This window comes from Stomoxys calcitrans, chromosome 3, assembly GCF_963082655.1.
Source record: "Stomoxys calcitrans chromosome 3, idStoCalc2.1, whole genome shotgun sequence".
In the NCBI taxonomy this organism is placed as follows: Eukaryota; Metazoa; Arthropoda; class Insecta; order Diptera; family Muscidae; genus Stomoxys; species Stomoxys calcitrans.
The window spans coordinates 32000671-32025153 of record NC_081554.1 but is presented as its reverse complement, the minus strand read 5'-3'; the positions used below and the strand labels follow the sequence as shown (position 1 = coordinate 32025153).

Here is a 24483-nt window from a genome sequence, read left to right as displayed (position 1 = left end):
GATACTTATTATTGATATGTGTCATAGGGGATTGGAAAAGGGCCATATGGGCTCAGATTTGGATATAGCTCTCATATAAACCGATCTCCCAATCTGATTATTTGAGCCCCTGGAAGCCCCAATTATTGTCCGATTTGACTTAAAATTTGCACAAAGTGTTCTGTTTTGACAATATCTGTGATGACTACGGTCCAAATCGGTCAATAACCTGATATAGCTCCTGTATAAACCGATTTTCAGATTTGAGTTCTTGAGCCCCTACAAACCGCAATTTTTGTCCGATTTAACTAAAAGTTTTTACAACGTATTCGACTAGGATTTCCAACAATTGTGTCAAGTATGGTCCAAATTGAACCGATATAAACCATATAAACCATAACGCATGAACATTCCACTAAAGAACGGGGGCAAACTTCTCACATATTAATGAGTGCAGTCCTATTCAAGTTTAAGCTCAATAATAATGATCCTCATTTTTATAGCCGAATCCAAACGGCATGTCGCAGTGATATACCTCTTTGGAGAGAAGTTTTTGTATGGCATAATACCTCACAAATGTTGCAGTCATTTGGTGCGACGACTCTTTCGAGAGTAGTTTTTACATGGCACAGTACCTCACATATGTTGCCAGCATTAGGAGGGGGAAAACCACCGCCAATTTCTCATTTTGTCATCCGATCCTCCGATTTAGGGTCTTAAGCCCATAAAAGCCAAATTTATGGTTGCCCATTAAGTAATTGCGGATTTTTCATATAGTCGGCGTTGACAAATTTTTTCACAGCTTGTGACTCTGTAATTGTATTCTTTCTTCTGTCAGTTATCAGCTGTTACTTTTAGCTTGCTTTAGAGAAAAAGTGTAAAAAAAGTATATTTGATTAAAGATCATTCTAAGTTTTATTAAAAATGCATTTACTTTCTTTTAAAAAATCCGCAATTACTTTTTGGGCAACCCAATATTATCCGATTTTGCTGAATTTGGGACCGTGAGTTGCGTTAGGCCCTTCGACATCGTTCGTCAATTTGGCCCTGATCGGATCAGGTTTGGATATAGCTACCATATAGACCGATCTCTCGATTTAAAGTTTTGGGGGCATAAAAGGCGCATTTATTGTCGGATGTCGCCGAAATTTTAGACAGTGAGTTAGGTTAAGCCCCTTGATATACTTCTGCAATATAGCACAGATCAGTCTAGATTTGGATATAGCTGCCATATAGACCGATCTCTCGATTCTAGATTTTGGGGAAATAAAAGGCGCATTTATCATCCGATATCGCCGAAATTTGGGACCGTGAGTTGTATTAGGCCCTTCGACATCTTTCTTCAATTTGGCTCCGATCGGTCTAGATTTGGATATAACTGTCATATATACCGATCTCTCGATTTAATGTCTTGCGCTCATAAAAAGGCGCATTTATTGTCCGATGTTGCCGAAATTTGGGACAGTGAGTTAAGCTAAACCCCTCCACATATTTCTGCAATTTTGTTGAGTTTTTTTTTTCTGATGGTCCCACCAGGATTCGAACTCAGGCGTTGAGCTTCACAGGCAGACATGGTAACCTCTGCGCTCCGGTAGCCGATCATACATATGGAAACTACATCTGAATCAGAACCTACTTCTTTTAAGCTTCTTCCAACATTCCAATTTAGGTCCAATTCCAAGAAATTCGAATAAAAAATCAATTTTCATGGCCGGATAGAATCTGAGAGTGATTCTAGGTCGATCCCTATACTTATTAGTCTACCTCTCTTTTCTCTGCGTAAACTAGGTTTTAATACTATTCACCACAGCATGTAAGTACTGTAGGGTGTAAATAATTTTAGTTGTTGAAGAATGCCAACTTTACTTGCAGTTGGTTTATTGGCCACCATATTTTAAATATATTTTTCCCTTTCGAATCCCTTTGCTTAACTATTGGAATAAAATTTTGTACTGCTGGTTAAAATTTTAATCTTTGATTTTTTTTACTTTTTTCTGTATTCCCTTGATTCTCCTCCATTGCTGGATATCACCGAAATTTTTATGGCTGCGATTGGTGCTGGCATGGGTGTTTTTACCTAATCTATTTTTTTTTTTTTTTTTTGGCGGCACAAATGCAACCAGTGTACCGGAAATATTTGTAAAGTATCCCCTATTTCCCTTTACATATGCCATGCTAACATCATCCGGTGCCATGACAGTGTTCACATTCAGCTTCTGTGATGGCTTCTTTGTGTGTGCCTCCATGTACATGTGTGGTGTGTTTAGTATGCTGCAGCACGACATACGCAGCATATTTGCAGAGCTAAGTGAATGTAAGTACCAGGAATGCAGACACACGCACACACACACGCACGCAAACAGGCACACTCAAATGCACACAAATTCCTAAATGCAAATTAAATTTAAATATTTATACATGCATACATATAGAAATACATTTTAAACATAATTTGTATGTGTGTGTGTGTAACTTTTGATGTGATATGTTTACTGACGAGCGTAATACGCGTAAATAAAATGTGTATGTATATGTGAATGCAGGTGAATGGGTGTGCGCATATTTGCGTAAATTAGAACGTAATTACACCGAGATTCAACACCGCTGATAATGACGGTGAGCATACACGAATTTGTTACAAACTCCTTGTCGTTGTAAATAATTTGCGCTCCACTCCAACTAAACGTACAACTAATGTTGATTGCAGCCAATATCTAATTTGACGAACCAGCACGAGTGCCTAAAGGTCCTTATGAAAAAGCGGTTAAAAATGCATTCTTAACCTAAAATTTATATCGAATTAGGAGCGAATTCAAGTTGTTGAAAACACAAAATGCAGACATCATCGGCATAGTTGTATAATTGCATTACAACAAATAGTCCCTCTGTTTTCTTTGAACTCTACACAACTACTACAGCGACTAATAACAAAGTGGCATTGGTTTTAAAGTATAGAGAGAACATTTTAAAAATGTTCGGGAAGGGAAAACTGGGAAAGCTCTTCGCCTTCTGCAGGAGATTGTTCGGTATGAAGTGGGGGACTTCATCCAAGGGTGATATAACGATTTTACACGACCATAGGGAAACCTGTGCTACAATATGGAACACTGGTATGGTGGAAAACTGCACTTCACCAAATATGGTGAAGTTCATAAGTCAATGTTAGTAGTGAGCTAGTATCGAATAATAAGTTGCCAAATCACAATTTGTAATAAAAGAAATAGACCTAACTTGGTTGCCAGTAACAGTGGGGATATAAAAGTTGTTACCCTTGATCGCAGTTTATCAGGGGAAGAATATGTTACAGGGAGGTCTATGCTGACAATTGTTCTCTGATTTTTCGTTATATATGCTTCAGCTTCGATGAAAATATTGCAAAAGTATTTCTCCTGCTAAACAAAATGAATGCGGTGTGGGAATATTTTTAACCGCTTAATAAAATGAAGACTTGAGAAGAAAATAGAAACGTTTGAGGATATGCTAGTCAAGAGGATCATGAAATTCCTGAACGGCTCTGCATGTCCTAGAACCAAACAATGGTTTTGTCGAAGACTGATGTACAATAAGTTCAATCGCCGGCATGGCAAACTGAAGGACCCTCAAACCTTAAGTGATAAATAGCACAAGTTATTTAGAGTCGAGGGTTGACAATAAGGTAGCTTATGTTATGCATGTGTATGACAATGTGGTGAGGGGTCAGTAGGTAATCGCCTTCGGCTCTTGCTTACGAGCATTCGATTGCAGAAGCTCTCTTGGAGGATGGTTGAGTTACAGGATAATGTGGGCCCAGCTGGTGTAGTCTCGAAGGAGAGGCAGTTGCAAGTTCAAGACCCTGCTGTTGGTGCGGTTACCGACTGCCGCCAATTTATAGATGATTGGGAAATTTCGGTGAGCGTCGGTGGAAGCCGTCAATTGTTGGTACGAACAATGAATGGTGTTTGGGAAAGATAGGGGCGCTTTGTTGAAGGGCACTCCTTCTATAAATTGAGTGCTAACCGGGCTGACCAGCAGATCTTTGTCTTCGGTTCTGGCGTAGAGGCTCACGGATACGGTGACGATGTTTTCTGGTTCGGTGGTAGGGAAAGGCAGGTTTACTCTATACCCATAAAAACACAATTTCATATATTGGATTGCAAGTATCACTATAACATGGTCTACGGGATGAAAAGATCTCCAACAGGTAAAGGGTGAAGGGGTCAACAAGTCATTGTCCAATTGAGTATAATAAAATTGATTTTTTTAGAAGCTATATCTAAAAAAACACCGATCTGAACCATATACGACACGAATGTCGAAAAGCCTAACATGAATCACAGTGTCAACTTTCAGTGAAATCGGATTATATAAGGGTCTTTTATGGGACCAAGACTTTAAATCGAGATATCGGTCCATATGGCAGCTGTGTCCAAATCTTAACCGATTTGGGCCAATTTTCAGAAAAATGTTGAGGAGCCTAACACAACTCACTGTTCCAAATTTCAGCAAAATCGGACAATAAGTGCGCCTTTTATGGTCCCAAAATCTTAAATCGAGAGATCGGTCTATATGGCAGCTATATCCTAATCTGGACCGATTTGGACCAAGTTGCAGAAAAATGTCGAATAGCCTAACACAACTCACTGTCCCAAATTTTGGCGACATCGGACAATAAGTGCGCCTTTTATGGCCCCAAAACCTTAAATCGAGCAATCGGTCTATATGGCAGCTAAATATATCCAAATCTTAATCGCTCTAGGCCAAATTGCAGAAATATGTTGAGGGGCTAAACTTATCTTACTGTCCCAAATTTTGGCGACATCGGACAATAAATGCACCTTTTATGGGCCCAAACCTTAAATAGAGAGATCCGTCTATGTGGCGGCTATATCCAAATCAAATCTAGACTGATCTGAACCAAATTGAAGAAAGATGTCGGAGGGCCTAACACTCACTCACTGTCCCAAATTTCAGCGACATCGGATAATAAATGTGGCTCTTATAGCCCTAAACCCCTAAATCGGAGGATCGGTCTATATGTCTATATCCAAATCTGGACCGATCTGAGTAAAATTGACGAAGGATGTCGAAGGGCCTAATACAACTAACTGTCCCAAATTTCAGCAAAATCGGAAAATAAATGTGGCTTTTATGGGCCTAAGACCCTAAATCGGCGGATTGGTCTATATGGGGGCTATATCAAGATGTAGTCCGATATAGCTCATCTTCAAACTTAACCAGCTTATGGAGAAAAAAAAAGAATCTGGGAAATGTTTCAGATCAATATCTCTATTTTTAAAGACTGTAGCGTGATTTTAACGGACAGAAGAACGGACAGACGAACGGACAGAAGAACGGACATGGCTGGATCGTCTTAGATTTCAATGCTGATCAATGAATTTACCTCCATCCTTTGGTGGTGGGTATAAAATGTAGAGCAAAGGAAAGTTCCTGGGCAAAGTTTTGCATGGAATTGGAGGGAACCACTGAGGTATCTAGGTCACGCAAAGAGCTCTCGAAGGATCCCAGCCCACCAGCTCCCTAAGGAGGGAGGACAGAACTTACCCCGAGAGCAACCAGGAAACGGTGGAACTACTGAAGGAGATCCATACTCCAGGCAGCCAAGCGAAGGTCAAGATGTCGCATTACCTACAGTAGCTGCACCTTTAGAAGACCCCATTGGTGGCATTGCCGAAGGACAGGACATTGCAGCCATTTGAATCGGCCGGACTGGAGAAAAACATTCCAGCGGTGCTGCAGGGATCTCTTGGAGTTACACTACCATGGATGGAAGACATTTTCAGAGCGAGCCTGGCATTAGAGGCCAGCGTGATTTTGATCCCCAAAGCAAGAAAAACAATGGATTGCAGGGCAAACTGCTTGTCATTACACCCGAAAGACTCGAAATTTCTGCCATGCCGAACTTTGCATGCTCACCACCATGAATCTCTATTTTATTAAAGCTAATTAGGGGCTGGTCTGGATATTAGTTGATTCAGGTACCGATAACTCGTATACAAGTCACAGTTTTAGCGAAATCAGGTAATAAATTCACTTTTTAAGGGATAAAAACCTTAAATTCAGCTTATTATACCCACCACCGTAGGATAGGGGGTATATTCATTTAGTCATTCCGTTTGCAACACATCGAAATATCAATTTCCGACCCTACAAAGTATATATATTTCGGATTGTCGTAAAATTCTAAGACATTTTAACGATGTCCGTATCACTCTACACCCTTCACAAATCGAGATATTGAGCTGAAATTTGGCACAGATACGTCTTTATGATACATACTATTAGTTCTTGAACGGGCCAAATCGGACCATATTTGGATGCAGCTGCCATATAGACCAATCTCGCGATTCAAGGTCTTAGGCCCATAAAAGCAATATTTTTTATCCGATTTGGCTGAAATGTCCCGATAAAGGGTGTAATGCTCATAAATGCTTTATTTTTTATTCGATTTCGCTGAAATTTGAAACAGAGAGTAGCTTCCCAACATCCGACCTAAATATGGTTCGGATCGGGCTATATTTATATATAGCTGCCATATATACCGATCTTCCAATAAGGGGCCTAAACCCCATAAAAGCTTTATTTATTGCCCAATTTTGCTGAAATTTGAAACAGTGGATTATTTTAAGCGTACCGCCGTCTGAAATAAATATGGATCAGATCGGACGATATTTAGATATAGCTGTCATTTAGACTGATCTGCTGATAAACGGTCTGAAGCCCATAAAAGAAATTTGAAACAGTGGGTAGTCAAAAGCCTCCCAACATAGGACCCAAATATGGTTTAGATCGGACTATATTTAGATATAGCTGTCATATAGACAGATTTGCCGATAAAAGATATGAAGCCCATAAAAACTCTGTTTACTACCCGATTTCGCTGAAATTTGAAATAGGACCCGTCCCAATATAGGACCCGTATATGGTTCAGATCGGACTGTATTTATATATATAGGTGTCATATAGCCGGTTTAGGGTCTGAAGCTCATAAAAGCTTTATTCATTTCCGACCTGTTGGTGGTCATCCTTGCACTACGGCTTTCGCTATTTTACAAAATTAAATTCCTATCAATGATGTTCATATAGTAAAAAAAATCACTCTCTAATCTATCATTTATGTCTTACCATAGAACTTAGCTTTGTAGGGAGAAAAAAAGGTATTCCAAAACTAATAAAATTTTTATTGTCTTCACTTCTTTGTCTAGAACAAACTCAATTATATTGAGCAAATACAAATAAAAAAACATCCTTGCAACCTCTTGCCTTTCTTGCTGCTTGTATTCATGGGGGTAAAATGCATGAGAATCATAAATCCAAGCGCTTTTCCAATGCAATATACTCTGGATAGTGGCAAGCGAAAAGTCGAACAGGGTAAATCATGTCTTACATTGATGTTAGATAAAGCAAATTTGAAAAGAGCAGCACATCGGGTATATGCCCGTAAAAGGAACTTCCATCATGATTTTCCATCATTCACGCTGTGCTATAATTTGTCCAAACTATACTCACTGCTGGTCGACCCAGTCACCAACTTTTGCTACGGTGGAGCAAATAAACTAATTGGATACTGTCACATTGTAAAGTGACTTATGTAGTTTAACAGTTCAAGGGGGCTTAAAATTAAAAATATTCCAAAAAAATTCACAAATTTATACACAAACCATAGGACAAAGGGCACATTTCTTATTCTACCTCGTTTCACCCAATACATTTGCATACTTTTCAACATTATATTCTTACTCACCTTAATGAGGATACTAATAGCATTTTGCTCTTCTGTCTTTTTTCATAAGGTGAAACATCAACTGTGGCCCAAAATCAACGTTTCCGCCAACAACTTTCTGCCATTGTGGAGCGTCATAATGCGATCATCGATTTATGTACAGATTTTACGGCAAACTTTACCCTTATCGTTTTGTTGCATTTCCTGTCGGCAGCATTAGTTTTATGCTCAAGTCTTTTGGATTTAATGTTGGTAAGTGTTGCAACCCAAATAGAAACAACAAACAGAAGAATAATAACAAACTGTAGCATCATGCACCACCACCGCCGCTGCCAAAATGTTGCAAACACATAAAAATGCACAATCGATTGAAATTCACCACCATCACCGCCCGGCCATTTGCGTCTTCGCTATATAGGTAGGTAGAGTGTATATGGAGGTCATGTCATGAATAGTCGTCGTTCTTGCCACCCTGCATAGCACTCTCTTTAATCAAGTGCGTCTGCTATGTGTGTGGGTGTGTTTGTAACTTAGACTTTGGCTGTGGTTGCACCATTATGCCATTAGCCTGGCCATAGTAAAAATTTATGGAGGTAAGCAATGGGGAAGGGGCAGGCAATGGGTGGCTGAATTAGTGCAGAGATGGGATTTTAACTAAGGCTTCGAAGACGTTACGTTGCAAAAAACACTTCAAAAATTTTTAAAAAGCGAAGCAAATTCGCTCAAAATCTTGTGAACCGATTTTCATAAAATTTTATCAAAACCTAGCGTTTGGCTCCCATTTCAACGAAAAGATCATAATTTTTTTGAAATTGTTGACGGACCCTCCATTACACCAATAATTGAAGATTCGTTTGCGCTCTTATAGGATCCCAAATACTCAAGTTTGGTACAAATATATCGGGCTTAAATCACCTATAGGATTTGAACCAAGCCCCAAAATCCCCTAAAAGTTAATAAAGAACAATCAGGACAATATGAGTGTCAAATGAAAGGTAATTAAGATTAGAGTGGGAATTTGATACTCCCATGTTTGTTACCATGTGTCTGGGGGTGCGCCAAAAAACCCCATACGGACACGTATGGCCATCTGTACAATATGGGTATCAACTTGAAGATATATTGGAGCACAGTTTGAATTTAATATCTTAAACTAGGTTTTTAATTTTTGGCAGTAGATAATGATTCCAAGTATCTAAAGCGCTCCATTAAAAAAAAAAAAAAAAAAAAAAAACACTCCATCAAACAAAGGACGATCAGAAATGAATGATCTTTGGAAACCTTATACCTAAATTTCCACACAAAAACTCTCAAACAACCATTTAGGTAGGTCGGCAGTCATTAAAAAAGATTTTGTACAAAAAATCTCATAAATCTGCTATGATTTGAGGCTTCTTACTTGGACATTTTAATCCATTGCCTTACAACAGGCACAGTAGAAAGTTCCTTTTAAACCACTCTGGCCTCTCTCAGAAACATAATTTCTGCTTCTTCTACAATTTTCTCTACCCACATCTTCTGCCGAAATCAATATATGCAATTTTTATTTTATCAGCATGTTTTAATAACATCCACCAGGGAATTGGGTATACAAATTTCGCCATTCCGTTTGTCACACATCGAAAAATTGATTTGAGACCCTCCAATGTATATACATTAGAGTACCCCAAAAAACAAAAAGTATTTTTTTTTTTATTTCAATAAGCAAACTACAAAGTATTACTGCGATCAGTTAACGATAACCTGTGCAGCCACGACGTTCAGAGTTGGATGTAGTGCTTTAGGTCCTTGCATGAAATCGGTAAACTAAGTACACATATACCACTACCGCGGTGGCTATAAAATGTATAGTGCAACTCAGAAGTTCACGCTGATTCGGCCTAGCGATGTCCTCTCTGTGCTGATAGTCCGGCTGTCGCTTTTTAAAACCCACCACCGTACGATAGGGGGATATATTCATTTAGTCATTCCGTTTGCAACACATCGAAATATTCATTTCCTATCGTACAATGTATATATATTTCGGATCGTCGTAAAATTATAAGGCGATTTAACAATGTTCGAGTGTCTGTCCGTCCGTCTATTGTAATCACTCTAGAGTCTTCAAAAATTGAGACATTGCTGAAATTTGGCACAGATACGTCTTTTTGCAAGTTTAGTTCTAGTACGGGCAAAATCGGACCATATTGAGATATAACTGCTATTTAGGCCGATCTGCCAATAAAGGGTCTTAAGCCTCCAGACAACCCAGCAAAAACTCTCATTACCAGAAAGGTAAGCTCATTCAAAAACTAATAACTACTTATTTTTAGGCATCGTTTCTAATCACTTAACAGGAAAGTCCATCTGCACAAGCATACTAATAGTTCAAAAATAAGTACTTATGCCTAAGTATAAAAGTTGTCAAAAAATAATGACATATGACATTGAACGTTGCTAAAAAATAAAAATAACATGTTCGGGCCTTTCTCCACCACCACATTCCCAATGCTCAGTTTCTTTGAAGAAGACACATTTTTTATGAATAAATCAAATTATAAATTAAATTAAAACTTTACCTTAATCGCAGCCGAGAGTTGAACCGTGAACCTTCCATTTTTAAAGCAGATGCTCCACGCATTCATCCACATTACTATTGTTTGAATAAGACTCTTTCCTTTCAATATTAACTATAAAGTGCCACATATATTCTTGATCGTCTCGACGCTCTGAGTTGATCTAGCCATGTCCATCTATCCATCCGTCTGTCGAAATCACGCTAGCGGTCGAATGCGTAAAGCTAGCCGCTTGAAATTTTGCATTGATTCTTAGTATTGATGTAGGTCATTGGGGATTGCAAATGGGTCATATCGGTTCATATTTAGATATAGCTCCCGTATAAACCGATCTCACAATTTGACTTCTTGGTTCCTTATAAGCCGTAATTTTTGTCCGATTTGTATGAAATTTTACATGTAGTATTCTGTTATGACTTCCAGCAACTGTGCGTAATATGGTTTAAATCGGTCTATAACCAGATAGACCGATCTCCAGATTTAAATTCTTGAGACACTGGAAGCCATGAGAGAAGCCGTTGTACAAAATTTCTTCCACATCGGATGAGAATTGCGCCATACTTAGCACAGTTATAGGAAGTCATAACAAAACACCTCATGCAAAGTTTCAGCCAAATCGGATGAGAATTTCGCGCTCTATTGGCTTAAGAAGTCAAGATCCAAGATCGGTTAATATAACAGCTATACCAGATTATTAACCAATTTGAATCATACTTAACACAGTTGTTGGAAGTGATACCAAAGCACTACGTGCAAAATTTCAGTCAAATCGGACAAGAAATGGGCTCTAGAAGTCAAGACCCAAGATCGGTTTATATGGCAGCTATATATCAAAACATGGACCGATTTGGCCCATTTACAATCCCAACCGATCTACACTAAAACAAGTAAAAGCGTGCTAATTTCGGCCGGGCCGAATCTTATATACCCTCCACCATGGAGCGCATTTGTCGAGTTCTTTTCCCGGCGTCTCTTCTCAGGCAAAAAAAAGGATATAAGAAAATATTTGCTCTGCTATTAGAGCGATATCAGGATATGGCCCGGTTTGGACCACAATTAAATTATATGTTGGAGACCTGTGTAAAATGTCAGCCAATTCGAATAAAAATTGGGGGCTCAAGAAGTAAAATAGAGAGATCGATTTATATGGGAGCTGTATCGGGCTATAGACCGATTCAGACCATAATAAATACGTATGTTGATGGTCATGAGAGAATCTGTCGTACAAAATTTCAGACAAATCGGATGAGAATTGCGCACTCTAGAGGCTCAAGAAGTCAAGACCCATGATTGGTTTATATGGCAGCTATATCAAAACATGGTCCATTTACAATACCAACCGACCTACACTAATAAGAAGTATTTCTGCAAAATTTCAAGCGGTTAGCTTTACTCCTTCGGAAGTTATAGTGCTTTCGACAGACAGACGGACGGACGGACAGACGGATGGACGGACGGACATGCCTAGATCGACATAAAATGTCACGGCGATCAAGAATATATATACTTTATGGGGTCTCAGATGAATATTTCGAGTAGTTACAAACAGAATGACGAAATTAGTATACCCCCCATCCTATGGTGGAGGGTATAAAAAAGTATTTGTGCAAAATTTCAAGCGGCTAACTTAACACCTTAGAAAGTTTGCGTGCTTTCGATAGACAGACAGACAGACAGACGGACGGACGGACGGTCGGACATGGCTAGATCGACTTAAAATGACATGAAGATCAAGAATATATATACTTTATGGGATCACAGACGCACATTTCGAGGTTTTACAAACAGAATGACGAAATTAGTATACCCCCATCCTATGGTGGAAGGTATAAAAACGCATTAAGTTCCCACCACCGTGGATACATTTATTATCCAAATTTCTTAGAACACTACTATTTCCTTATCAATATCCAAATATGGGTCAGTCATAATCATATTTGGTTCAGGTGCTGAGTTAAATCGTCTTAGAATTTTACGACGATCCGAAATATGTATACTTTGTTGGGTCGGAAGTGGAGTTTTCGATGTGTTGCAAACGAAATGGCTAAATGAATGTAGCCCCTATCCTATGGTGGTGGGTATAAAAATCTTTCTTACAGCTAAATTTACGCCTAGTATTCCAAGTTTCGGCATGATTGACATTCTTTTGACATTGTAGAAGGAACCTTCCATATGATTTCAGGTATATTCTTGACAGCGAGAAAGCCTTCCACGTAATCACCTAGGCCATGAAGAATGATTTCGGTGAACTCGATTTTGCATACTGTTTTCGAGAAATATTCCTAGACTTGAGAGTCAATCCACAAGAAACAGTATGTAATTCTACTGGTGTTTTAATACCGGAGCAAGGAAGTTTAAATGAATCAAAGTTCTGATAGCCCAAAGGATGCATGAATCAGTCACAATTACCTTAGGTTAGGTTGAAAACAGGGTTCAGATATTAATCTGTCCCATGACACTATAGACATACACCTAAGCCAGTAATCGACTTGTTTTCACTCTAAAAACTAAAAAGTCAACTCGAAAAAGAAAATTTTAAGTAAGGAATTCTGTGCTACCTACAATACAATAACCCTAATTGTTGTCCATACCACTCCCCTAATTTGGTTCATGTCTGGTATCGTGTCTCCATCTAAGTACCGGTGTCTGTTAGACGCGAAAGCAGGGCAATGACACGGGAAATGCTCCAAGGTCTCATCATCTTTCCCACATGGCCTACACATGCTATCACTTGCCGCACCAAATTTGCATAAGTGAGCTCGTAGTCCTATGTGTCCGTTATGACACCAAAAGCTAAACTGACCTTCTTCTTACTTCCTTTCAGTAATAGCCTCGTCCTCCCACGATCAGGCTACTGTACCATTCTACCTACTGTTTCGGTGTTCCACAGTATTCCATTACGGGTTTGTCGCCCACGCCCTTAAATCGGACCCAAAAGGCTTCGGGTTAGCCAAGTTTATCGACGGCAGTTCGATTACCTATCCAAATCCAACAAGTAAAAAGGCGTTAAGTTCGGCCGCGCCGAACTTTGGATAACCACCACCTCGGGTATATATGTAAACCGCCTTTCATCAAAATTCGGTGAAAAATTCATAACTTATGTCCCATATCAGTTATATTAAAATATGTTCCGATTTGGACCAAATACTAATAAGTACAGTAGATATATCTAAAAATAAACCGATCTGAACCATGTACGACACGGATGTCGAAAAGCCTAACATAAGACTTTGTCAAATTTCAGTGATATCGGATTATAAATGCAAATTTTATGGGGCCAAGACTTTAAATCGAGATATCGGTCTACATGGCAGCTATATCCAAATCTGGACCGATTTGGGCCAAGTTGCATAAAAATGTCGAAGAGCCCAACTTAGAGCACTGTCCCAAATTTCGGCGAAATCGGACAATAAATGCCTCTTTTATGGGCCCAAAACCTTAAATCCAGAGATCGGTCTATATGGCAGCTATATTCATATCTAGAACGATCTGGGCAAAATTGAAGAAGGACGTCGAAGAGCCTAACTGAACTCATTGTCTCAAATTTCAGCGACATCAGACAATAAATGCGACTTTTATGGCCCCAAAACCTAAAACCTAGATATCGGTCTATATGGCAGCTATATCCAAATCTAGACCGATCTGTGCGATAGAAATATATGTGGCTTTTATGGGCTTAAGACCCTAAATCGGAGAATCGGTCTATATGGCAGCTACATCCAAATCTGGACCAAATTGACGAAAGATGTCGATGGGCCTAACACAATTCACTGTCCCGAATTTCAGCGAAATCGGATAATAAATGTGGCTTTAATGGGCCTTAGACCCTAAATCGGAGGATCGGTCTATATGACAGATATATCCAAATCGTGACCGATCTGAGCCAAATTGACGAAGGATGTTAAAGGGCCTAACACAACTCACTGTCCCAAATTTCAACAAAATTGGATAATAAATGTGGCTTTTATGGGCCTAAGACCCTAAATCGGAGGATCGGTCTATATGAGGGCTATATCAAGATATAGTCCGATATAGCCCATCTTCGAACTTAACCTGCTTATGGACAAAAAAAGAATCTGTGCAAAATTTCAGCTCAATATCTCTATTTTTAAAGACTGTAGCGTGATTTCAACAGACAGATGGACAGACGGACGGACATGTCTAGATCTTCTTAGATTTTTACGCTAATCAAGAATATATATACTTTATAGGGTCGGAAATGGATATTTCGATGTGTTGCAAACGGAATGACAAAATGAATATACCCCCATCCTTCGGTGGTGGGTATAAAAAGTATGCAGTGACAACCACTTACAGCGCCACAATGTCTATTGGGGAGTTTCATAGGAAATGAATATTCAGGAGTATTTCAAGAGTTTCCTCACTCGAAATTGTCACATACGTACTTCATCATACCAGATGTAAAAGGTAGATTCTTGCTCAGCTTAGAGGTATCCTGCTTTGATGTCCCAGTCCTCTGGATCTGCGATAGTTCCTTAAACTAACCTTTCTTTCGAGACACAATGGCGGTCACTGTTTGTTTATTACTAGGTAATGCAGATCTAAGTGAGTCATTTAGGGCATTCGTGATCTTATTGACAATTATATCCATGTCCTTCTCAGATTCCATTAAATCTCTTTCTCTACGGGGGGATAAACTGGTTAAAAATCTCCCAAACTTGTTGAGATTTCCTTGCAGGATATTGCCCGGCTTTAGACCTCTGTTTAATGCTTCCAGTCCAAAGAATAGCATAGCAAAAAAAGCAAGAAGTCAGCAAAAGTGTGTTGTTGCTTGAAGCATTTGACAAAAAGTATCATCAGCGGACGATGTCAAATGGACCATGGTGCTTTACGTACCATGCCAACTAGAGTAGGTTGTAAGCAGTTCTCCTAAACTTTTTCCAATCCACTATTTAGACATTAATCCAACAATGTGGATCAATGCCTAAATAGTGGATTGGAAAAAAATCACTCTTTTTAGTCCTAAGAGATTTTGGATTTTTTACGAGTATAACACTGATTTATTTAACACTGCCTGTGCTTGCACTGGGCTATAGAATATCAAAAGGCCACTTTTGCTTGACCTAAGTTCCTTATAAAATACGGTTTTTTGTAACTTGTAGTGAAATTAGCTGCAAATTTGTTCTTCTTTCTTTCTTTCTTAACCATAAGATTGAATTTGGGATTAAAATCATATACAAATTACATTTTACCAGTGTACCCAACGCACTATCGATTCGTTCGCTTCCTTCTGGTATTTCATTGGGGCAAATGGGTTTCCCATCATTGTGTTCATTTATTGTTGTAACATCAATGCATACATACTCATACTTTCGAATGTATAGTCGTAATGTGTTTTTCTGTTAGCACATTTACCCACTTTCAACATTCTACTACATTGATTTTCCTTTGCCTTGCCTCGGATTGAAGGCGAAAGTTATGTTTGTTTGTTGGTTTCCAGTTTTTGAATTTCCTTTTGCAGTTTATTCTTTCCACGCATTTTTTCCAAGTTTTTGCTGTGGCAGTTTTGTAAAATTAGGTGTAATTTGAAATTACTTTAACTTTTTTAATCCCAAATGGAAAATGCTTATTTAGAATCTACTTATTCGCTTTCTTTTTCCGTTCTTCACTCTAGGTAGAAAGGTATAGTCACATTTGCCCAAAGGAAGAGTACCAAGTAACAAGCAAGGAAGTAAGGAAAGGCAAAAGTCGGACGGCGCCGACTTTATTATACCCTATACCTAGCCCATAAGTACAAACTGGGTATTCTGAACCAGAATTATATATGGTTCAGAATTATATATAACCCCCAGTTTGTACCTATGGGCTAGGTATAGGGTATAATAAAGTCGACACCGCTCGACTTTTGCCTTTCCTTACTTCCTTGCTTGTTACTTGGTATTTTTTTAAGGACCTCGGCGGAAGTTTTCCGATGTGTTATTAACCAATCCATATCAAATTTCGAGCAATATCTGACGAACATATATAAAGGAGCTATATCTAAGTTCGAACCGATTTCTATGAAATTCACCAGTAATGTCGAGAGCCAAGAGAAAATCCTTCTTGCCAAATTTTGAGAGATTCGGTTAACAAATGATAAATCGGACGAACATATATATGGAAGCTATATCCAAATCTGATCCGATTTCTTTCCAAGTTCAATGGGCTTCATCTCTAGGCCGAAAAACATGCCTGTACCAAATTTGAAGACGATCGGATAAAAATTGCGACCGGACAGACAGAGAGACAGATAGATAGACGGACAGATAGACAGACGGACAGATAGACAGACGGACAGATAGACAGACGGACAGATAGACAGACGGACAGATAGACAGACGGACAGATAGACAGACGGACAGATAGACAGACGGACAGATAGACAGATAGGCAGACGGACAGATAGACGGACGTAAATTGAATCAGAAAGCGATTCTGAGGTATACTTATCACTGGGTCTATCTCTCTTCCTTTTGGGCGTTACAAACTAGGTTGCCCAAAAAGTAATTGCGGATTTTTTAAAAGAAAGTAAATGCATTTTTATTTAAACTTAGAATGAACTTTAATCAAATATACTTTTTTTACACTTTCTTTCTAAAGCAAGCTAAAAGAAACAGCTGATAACTGACAGAAGAAAGAATGCAATTACAAAGTCACAAGCTGTGAAAAAATTTGTCAACGCCGACTATATGAAAAATCCGCAATTACTTTTTGGGCAACCCAATAATTCACTAAGTTATAACACCCTGTACCACAGTAGGTAGGGTATAAAAAGCCTGTCTGTATTTTATAACATAAATCGGTTGCTTCTACTTCGAACCAAAATATCTTACATATATCGATCTACTTCTATCATTTACAATAGTATCTATTCAGCCATTGCGGCTATGAGATTTAAAGCGATGGAGGACTGAATAGAGGATGGTCATACCATCGCGGTATAATCGAGGCGGCGATAGGAAACCTGGAAGGAATGAAAGACATTTCAGATCGCATACCTGAGACATGACTTGATGTCGAGTGCAAGGCACAGCTGCCAGCGGCACAGTCTTGGATTGATGGAACCCTAATCTTACCATCTGGAAGATCATGTTACACGAATTGATCAAAGCTAGAGAACAGAGGGTCTACATTGAGAACCCAAGCACTGAGATCTGTTTCAGACTTCCTCACCGTAATAGGGTCCTGCAAGCGGAGATCCGGGCGATTACGGAATGTGTGAAGTTGTGTTGTGTTAACACGAGGACATCGAGTTTGAACATCTTTACGAACACTAAACTGGCCATCAGAGCAATAACAATCAGGACGGTAAGGCCACGAACAGGGTCGGAGTGTATGAAGTAGATTAACGCCTTCTCTGAGGATAACACAATCTGCACCGTTTGGTGGGAGGCCACCGTAGCGCAAAGGTTAACATGTCCGCCTATGACGCTGAACGCCTGGGTTCGAATCCTGGCGAGACTATCAGAAAAAATTTTCAGCGGTGGTTTTCCCCTCCTAATGCTGGCAACATTTGTGAGGTACTATGCCATGTAAAACTTCTCTCCAAAGAGGTGTCGCACTGGGGCACGCCGTTCGGACTCGGCTATAAAAAGAAGGCCCCTTATCATTGAGCGTAAACTTGAATCGGACTGCACTCGTTGATATGTGAAAAGTTTGCCCCTGTTATTTAGTGGAATGTTAATGGGCAAAATTTGCATTTTGCAATTTGCATTTGCATTTGCATCGTTTGGTGGCCGGGCCATAGCGAAGTAAGGGGGAATGAAAAACGTTTGGTGGCCGGGCCATAGCGTAGTAAGGGGGAATGAAAAACAGACGATTTGGTAGTTAAGACCAAAGAACTGTCATCAAAAAACTTGGTTAACCTGCAGCTTTTCGGTTCGGCGCAGTCCTAGTTAGGGCTTGGGTGGTGAACATGCAGTGGAATAGCGAAACGGTCGGTAGGACGGCTAAAATCCTATGGGGTGAACCGTATCGTGAGAGGACGAGGCTATTACAGAAAGGAATTAAGAAGAAGGTCAGTATAGGTATTGGTGTCATAACGGACACATAGGGCTACGAGCTCACTTATGCAAAATCGTAGCATGTGTAGGACTTGCGGTGGAAAATGATGAGACGTTGGAACATTTCCTATGTCATTGCCCGTCATTCGCGGCTAACAGACACTGGCACTTAGGTGCGGACACAATAACAGACATTACCCAACTAAGGGGTGTGGTATGGAAAAGAATTAAGGATTATGAAAGCAGCACAGAATTAATGACTTCATTTTTTATGCCCATGATTCCGTTTGCAACACATCGAAATATCCATTTCCGATCCTATAAAGTTTATATATTCTTGATCAGAGTAAAAATCTAAGACCATTTAGCCATGTACGTCCGTCTATCCGTCCGTCTGTCCGTCCGTCTGTCCATCCGACCGTCTGTCCGTCCGTCTGTCTGTCCGTTTGTCCATCCGTCCGTATGTCCGTCCGTCTATCCGTCCGTCCGTCTGTCCGTCCATCTGTCCGTCCATCTGTCCGTCGGTCTGTCCGTTCGTCTGTCCGTCCGTCTGTCCATCCGTCTGTCCGCCAGCCTATCCGTCCGTCTGTCTGCTGAAATCACGCTACAGTCTTAAGAAATAGAGATATTGGGGCTGAAACTTTGCAGAGATTCTTATTTTGTCCATAAGCATGTAAAGTTCGGAGATGAGCTTTATCGGACTATATATTGATATAGCCCCCATATAGCCCCCTCGGTGGATTTAGGGTTTTAAGTCGATAAAAGCCACATTCATTATCCGATTTTGCAAAAATTTGGGACAGTTAGTTGTGTTTGGCCATCCGACATCATTCTTCAATTTGGCCCCGATCGGTTCAGATTTGGATGTAGCTGCCCTATAGATCAATTTATGGTTTTGGGCCCAAAAAAGGCGCATTTATTTTCCCCAAAATTTGGGACAGTGAATTGCGTTAAGTTCTTCGACAACTTTCGGCAATTTGGCCCAGATCGGTCCAGATTTGCACATAGCTGCCATATAGACAATCTCTCGATTTATGGTTTTGGGCCTATAACAGGCGAATTTATTGTCACATTTCACCGAAATTTGGGACAGTGTGTTTGGGTAAGCCCCTAGTTATATTTTTGTGCAATATGGCACAAATCGGTTCAGATTTGGACATAGCTGCCATATAAACCGATCTCTCGATATAAGGTTTTGGGCCCATAAAAAGCGCATTTATTGTCCGATTTCGCCAAAGTTTGGGACAGTGAGTTGTGCTAGGCCCCTCGACATCCTTCGTCAATTTATTTCAAATCGGTTCAGATTTGGATATAGCTGCCATATAGACCGATCCTTCAATTTGGGGTCTTAGGCCCATAAAAGTCACATTTATTACCCGATTTTGCTGAAATTTTGGGACAGTGAGTTGTGTTAGGCCCTTCGACATCCTTCGTCAATTTCTCTCGGATCGGTCCAGATTTGGATATAAGGCACATTTATAAATCGATTTTGCTTAAACTTGACACGGTGACTTATGTTAGGCTTTTCGACATGCGTATCGTATATGGTTCAGAATGTGGTCCAAATCGGACCTTATTTCGATGAAGCAGCTATGGGTGCATAAATTATGCATTTTTCATGGGATTATAATGAAAGGTGGTTCACGTATATACCCGAGTTGGTGGGTATTCAAAATTCGCCCCGGCCGAACTTAACACCTTTTTACTTGTTTTGTTTTTCGGGTTACTTTTTGTACCCACCTCCATAGGATTGGGGTATACAAATGTAGTCTTTCCGTTTGTAACACCTCTAAATATTCGTTTAAGACCCCATACAGAATATATATTCTTGATCGTCTCGACGCTCTGAGACGATCTAGTCATGTCCGGCCGTCGGTCTGTCGAAATCACGAAAGCGGTCTATCGCGTAGAGCTAGTAGCTTGCAATTTTGCACAGGCACTTAGCCGTAATGAAGGTCATTGGGTATTGCAAATGGGTCATATCGGTTCAGATTTAGTTATAGCTGCTAAATATAGATATAGCATACAAATCGATCTCCCGATTTGACTTCTTGAGCCCCTGGAAGCAGCAATTTTTTTCCAATTTGGCTGACATTTTGTATGTGGTGGTTTGTTATGAATTTCAACAACTGTACGTCCAAATCGGTCTGTAACCTGATATAGCTCCCATACAAACCGATCTCTCGATTTGACTTCTCGAGCCCTTACAAGCCGCAATTTTTCAAGAGTTGACTGATATTTTGTATATAGTGTTCTGTTATGATTTCCAACAACTGTGTTTAGCACGGTCCAAATCGGTCTCTAACCTGATATAGCTCTCATATAAACCCATGGTTGAAATTTTGCATGTGGTTGAAATTTTGCATGTGGTGTTCTGTTATGATTTTCAACAACTGTGATGAGTACGGTCTAAATTGGCCTATAACCTGATATAGCTCCTATGTAAACCGATCTCCCGATTTGACTTCTAGAGCCCTTACAAGTCGCTGTTTTCATTCGATTTGGCTGAAATTAAGCGTGTAATATACTGTTGAGACTTCCAACATCTGTGCTAAATACGGTCCACATCGGATTATAATCTGATATAGCTCCCATATAAACCAATCTCCCGATTTAAATTCTTGAACCCTTACAAGCCGCAATTTTCTTCCGATTTGTCTGAAATTTTGCACGTAGTGTTCTGTTATGATTTTCTACAACTGTGTGAAGTACCGTTTGACTTTTGAGTGCTTACAAGCCGCAATTTTGGCTGAAATTTACCATGAAATATTCTGTTACAACTTCAAACAACTGTGCCAAATACGGTTCAAATCATTCTATAACCTGACATAGCTCCCATAAACCGTTACCTCGGTCCCTAAAGGCTTTAATTTCTGCTGTTTTGACAGAAGTTTGGTGTGTCGGATAAGATTATGCCCTTCAACTTAATTTATTTTGTATAAATCTTTAGCAGAATCTATGGTGGTGGGATCCCAAGATTCGGCCCGGCCTAACTTAGCACGCTTTTACCCGATATACATTATTTAACCAGTATACAGGGAATGTCCCCTATACATGCAGAGCATTGCGTTGACGAATGGAAAATCACTAGACGGAGGGGAGAAAGAGGGAGTTGTGTTTATTCACATTTGTTTTAAATTTCTGGAGATCGTAAGTAGTGGGAAAGATATTTGTCGGAATTCGATTCTACATTCGTATTGTTCTGGCAAAAAACGAGTTTTCACAGTAATGCAGGGTTCGGTCGTTTATATACTGATGTGCGTTCCTAGATAATCTTGTGGAATGTTATACAATTTGAACCCCATATCAAATGTGGTTTAAGTAGGTTCATTAGCTCATAAAGCTCTCATGTAAACCAATCTTTCGAATTGACTCTAAACATAACCGATTGAAGAATTGACTCCAAAAAGAATTTTCTCTTCTTTAAGAAAATACCTTTAGACTCATTATCATTTCCCCAAATGCTGACTCCATTTATGGCGCTGTGTAAGTTGATTAACATGCAAGAATCTGGCTGTAGTATCCCTTTTTTCCTTTCATTCCTTTATGATTTTCTTTGCTGACTTGCTATTTTTGGTATTCAATAAAAAGTAAACTCTGCTACTTGCAAGCATTGAAAAGTTTATTGAAATAAGCAGTTTGTTTAAATTTTTTTTTTTCTTAAGGGCTATGGCAACGTTGGCCTTAGTTGGAGTAACAACAGCAGCAGCCGTACAAAAAAATACAAGTCAATAAGAAGCACAATAAAAATATCATTAAATTAGATTGAGCTTGAAAGTTTGAAATAATTTTGTTTTTTTTTCACAAAGTCATTATGTTGTTTTCCTTCTTATGCTTATTAGGAGAATTGCTGCAATAATGTTAGAATTTGTTTTTTTTTTTTTCTTCTTAGAAAAGCAGATGGTTACTTTTGAGGGTCAAGAGATTTTCTCCATTGGTCAAGGTAGCAGTAGCAAACAAATAACGATAGGCACTTAAGAAGATGTTATTATTGCAATTTCCATGGTATTGGATAATTGATGATGCTGCTGTAGCATCAAACAGAAAACAAACATTGTAATGAGCTTATTATATGCCTAATTAGTACTGATTTGAATAGCCAAAAAAGCCAAAGCAGAATTGTTCTTTGAAATGGAAGTTGTGTCCGTTAAAGATGCCACAGATAATTTATTGATATTTTAAATGGAATGTTTTTTAAAAGCTTTTGGACATGTATTTCTGGATAATGGAGGAGCAAAAACATAAACATGAATTGAGCAAACCAAATCTAAGTGTTACAAGACTGCCTTCGTTGAATGACCTTGCATGCTAATTGGCCCACGAATTTTCCATTAAGCAATAGCGAGAGACTTATCGCATACTCGTATGAATGACTACAATCCGATTCAAGTTTGAGTGCAAGTTTGAACGAAGAGTTTTAAGCTGAGTACGAACTTCGTGCCGTTTGGAGATACCTCTTTGTAGAGAAATACAATACTCCATAGCTGAATCTTATATATAGAAATCAATTTGTGTTTGTTTGTAGGTTTGTTTGTTTGTATGTTTGTGTGTTCCTTATAGACTCAAAAACGGCTGAACCGATTTTCTTGAAACTTTCACAGATGGTACATATTGAACCCGTGGTGAACATAGGGTATTACATTTTTTGATATCTGAAGAGGGGGCGGACACTCCCCCTTACCCTAATTTTCAGAAACGCCAGATCTCGGTGATGGGTGGTGTGATTTAAGCGAACTTTTGTGTACTCTCATATAGTACCCTAAAAATAAAAATTTGGTATCCAAATTTCGGATGGAGTACCTAGGGGGGCTGCCCCACCCTAAAACCTACCAAGCATATATTAACACCAATCACAACAATATGGGACTCAAATGAAAGGTATTTAGGATAAGAAAACATATCTGATATCCAATTGTCGGACCAAGTGCTGGGGGGACCACCCCAAGCCCAAAAACCCCCCTAAATCGGATGTATTTACCGACCATGGCAATATGGGACTCAAATGAAAGGTATTTGCGAGTACAATACCAATCTGATATCCAAATGTGGGACCACGTTTCTGAGGGTCCACCCCTTTCCCAAAACACCCCCCAAACAGGACTTATTTACTGACCATGGGAATATGGGACTTTAATGAAAGGTATTTGAGTGTAGAATTCGAATCTGATATCCAAAAATGGGACCAAGTGTTTGGGGGGGTCGCCTCATCCCCAAAGGGGACAAATTTGCGACCATAGCAATATGGGGCTCAAATGAAATGTCTTTGTGATATCAATATTCGTGGAAAGTGTCTACGGGGCCACCCCACCTCCACAACACCACCCAAATAGTAAGTATTTTCTGACTATTGCAATATGAGGCTCAACTAAGAGGGTTTTTAAAGTGGAATACGAATCCGATATATATTTTCAAGCCCAACTCACTAAGTGGCCGCCCATCCCCCAAAACACCCCCCAAGCCGGTCATGTTTGCCGACTACGGAAATATGGGGTTCAAATTAAAGGTACATGGGAGTAGACCACGTATCTGATATCAACGTTAGGGGCCAACTGTCTAGCGGACGTCCCACCACCATAACAACCCCCAAATAGGACGCATTTGCTCACCAAGACAATTTTGGTCGTAAAGAGAGTGGAACTAAATACTTAAAGTTTTTAGGGCAATACCCCAAACCGGACATATTTGCTGACTTTTGCAATAAGGAGTTTAAATGAGATTTGAAAACAAATTTGAAATCCAATTTTGAGGCCAATGGCACGTTGCTGATATATTTTCCGGGCTTAGTGTTTGGACGACCACTCCAATCCCCAAAACAACCCTAAATTGGCCATATATACCGACCATGTCATACTCCCTTAGCGATACACCATATCATGATACATAATACATTGTCTCTTTAGATCTCGCTAAGCTCTTCTTCCAGAGTCCTAACTCATGCAAATCGGTTCAGTACATCAAATGTTATAGTCCCCTGATGGTTGGAGAAGTAGAAAGTGGTCAATATTGACATCCTGTAGCTTACCTTTTAGTAAAGAAATAGACCAACAACGCCATTGTTCCGAAAGTTGTGGACTTTTTAGAAATTGTATCGCCGTTTGTCCCACTGTGCATAGCAAGGTTAAATTTGGCGGTTGGCTATATCTTGATATAGCCTACATATAAACCGATCTCCGCTCTTGAGCACATAGAAGGCATAGCTTTCATCTTATTTCTCGGAAATTTGGAA

The 24483-nt window shown here is 39.5% G+C and overlaps 1 protein-coding gene across 1 annotated transcript in view; it reads left to right on the top strand.

Moving 5' to 3' along the window:
* Nucleotides 1–24483, top strand: part of LOC106092832 (odorant receptor 22c) — a 70472-nt gene that overhangs the window by 8368 nt on the left and 37621 nt on the right. The window contains exons 3-4 of the mRNA XM_013259759.2: nucleotides 2103–2293; nucleotides 7770–7951. Coding sequence (XP_013115213.2) covers nucleotides 2103–2293; nucleotides 7770–7951 — 373 coding nt within the window. The remainder of the gene's footprint in view (nucleotides 1–2102; nucleotides 2294–7769; nucleotides 7952–24483) is intronic.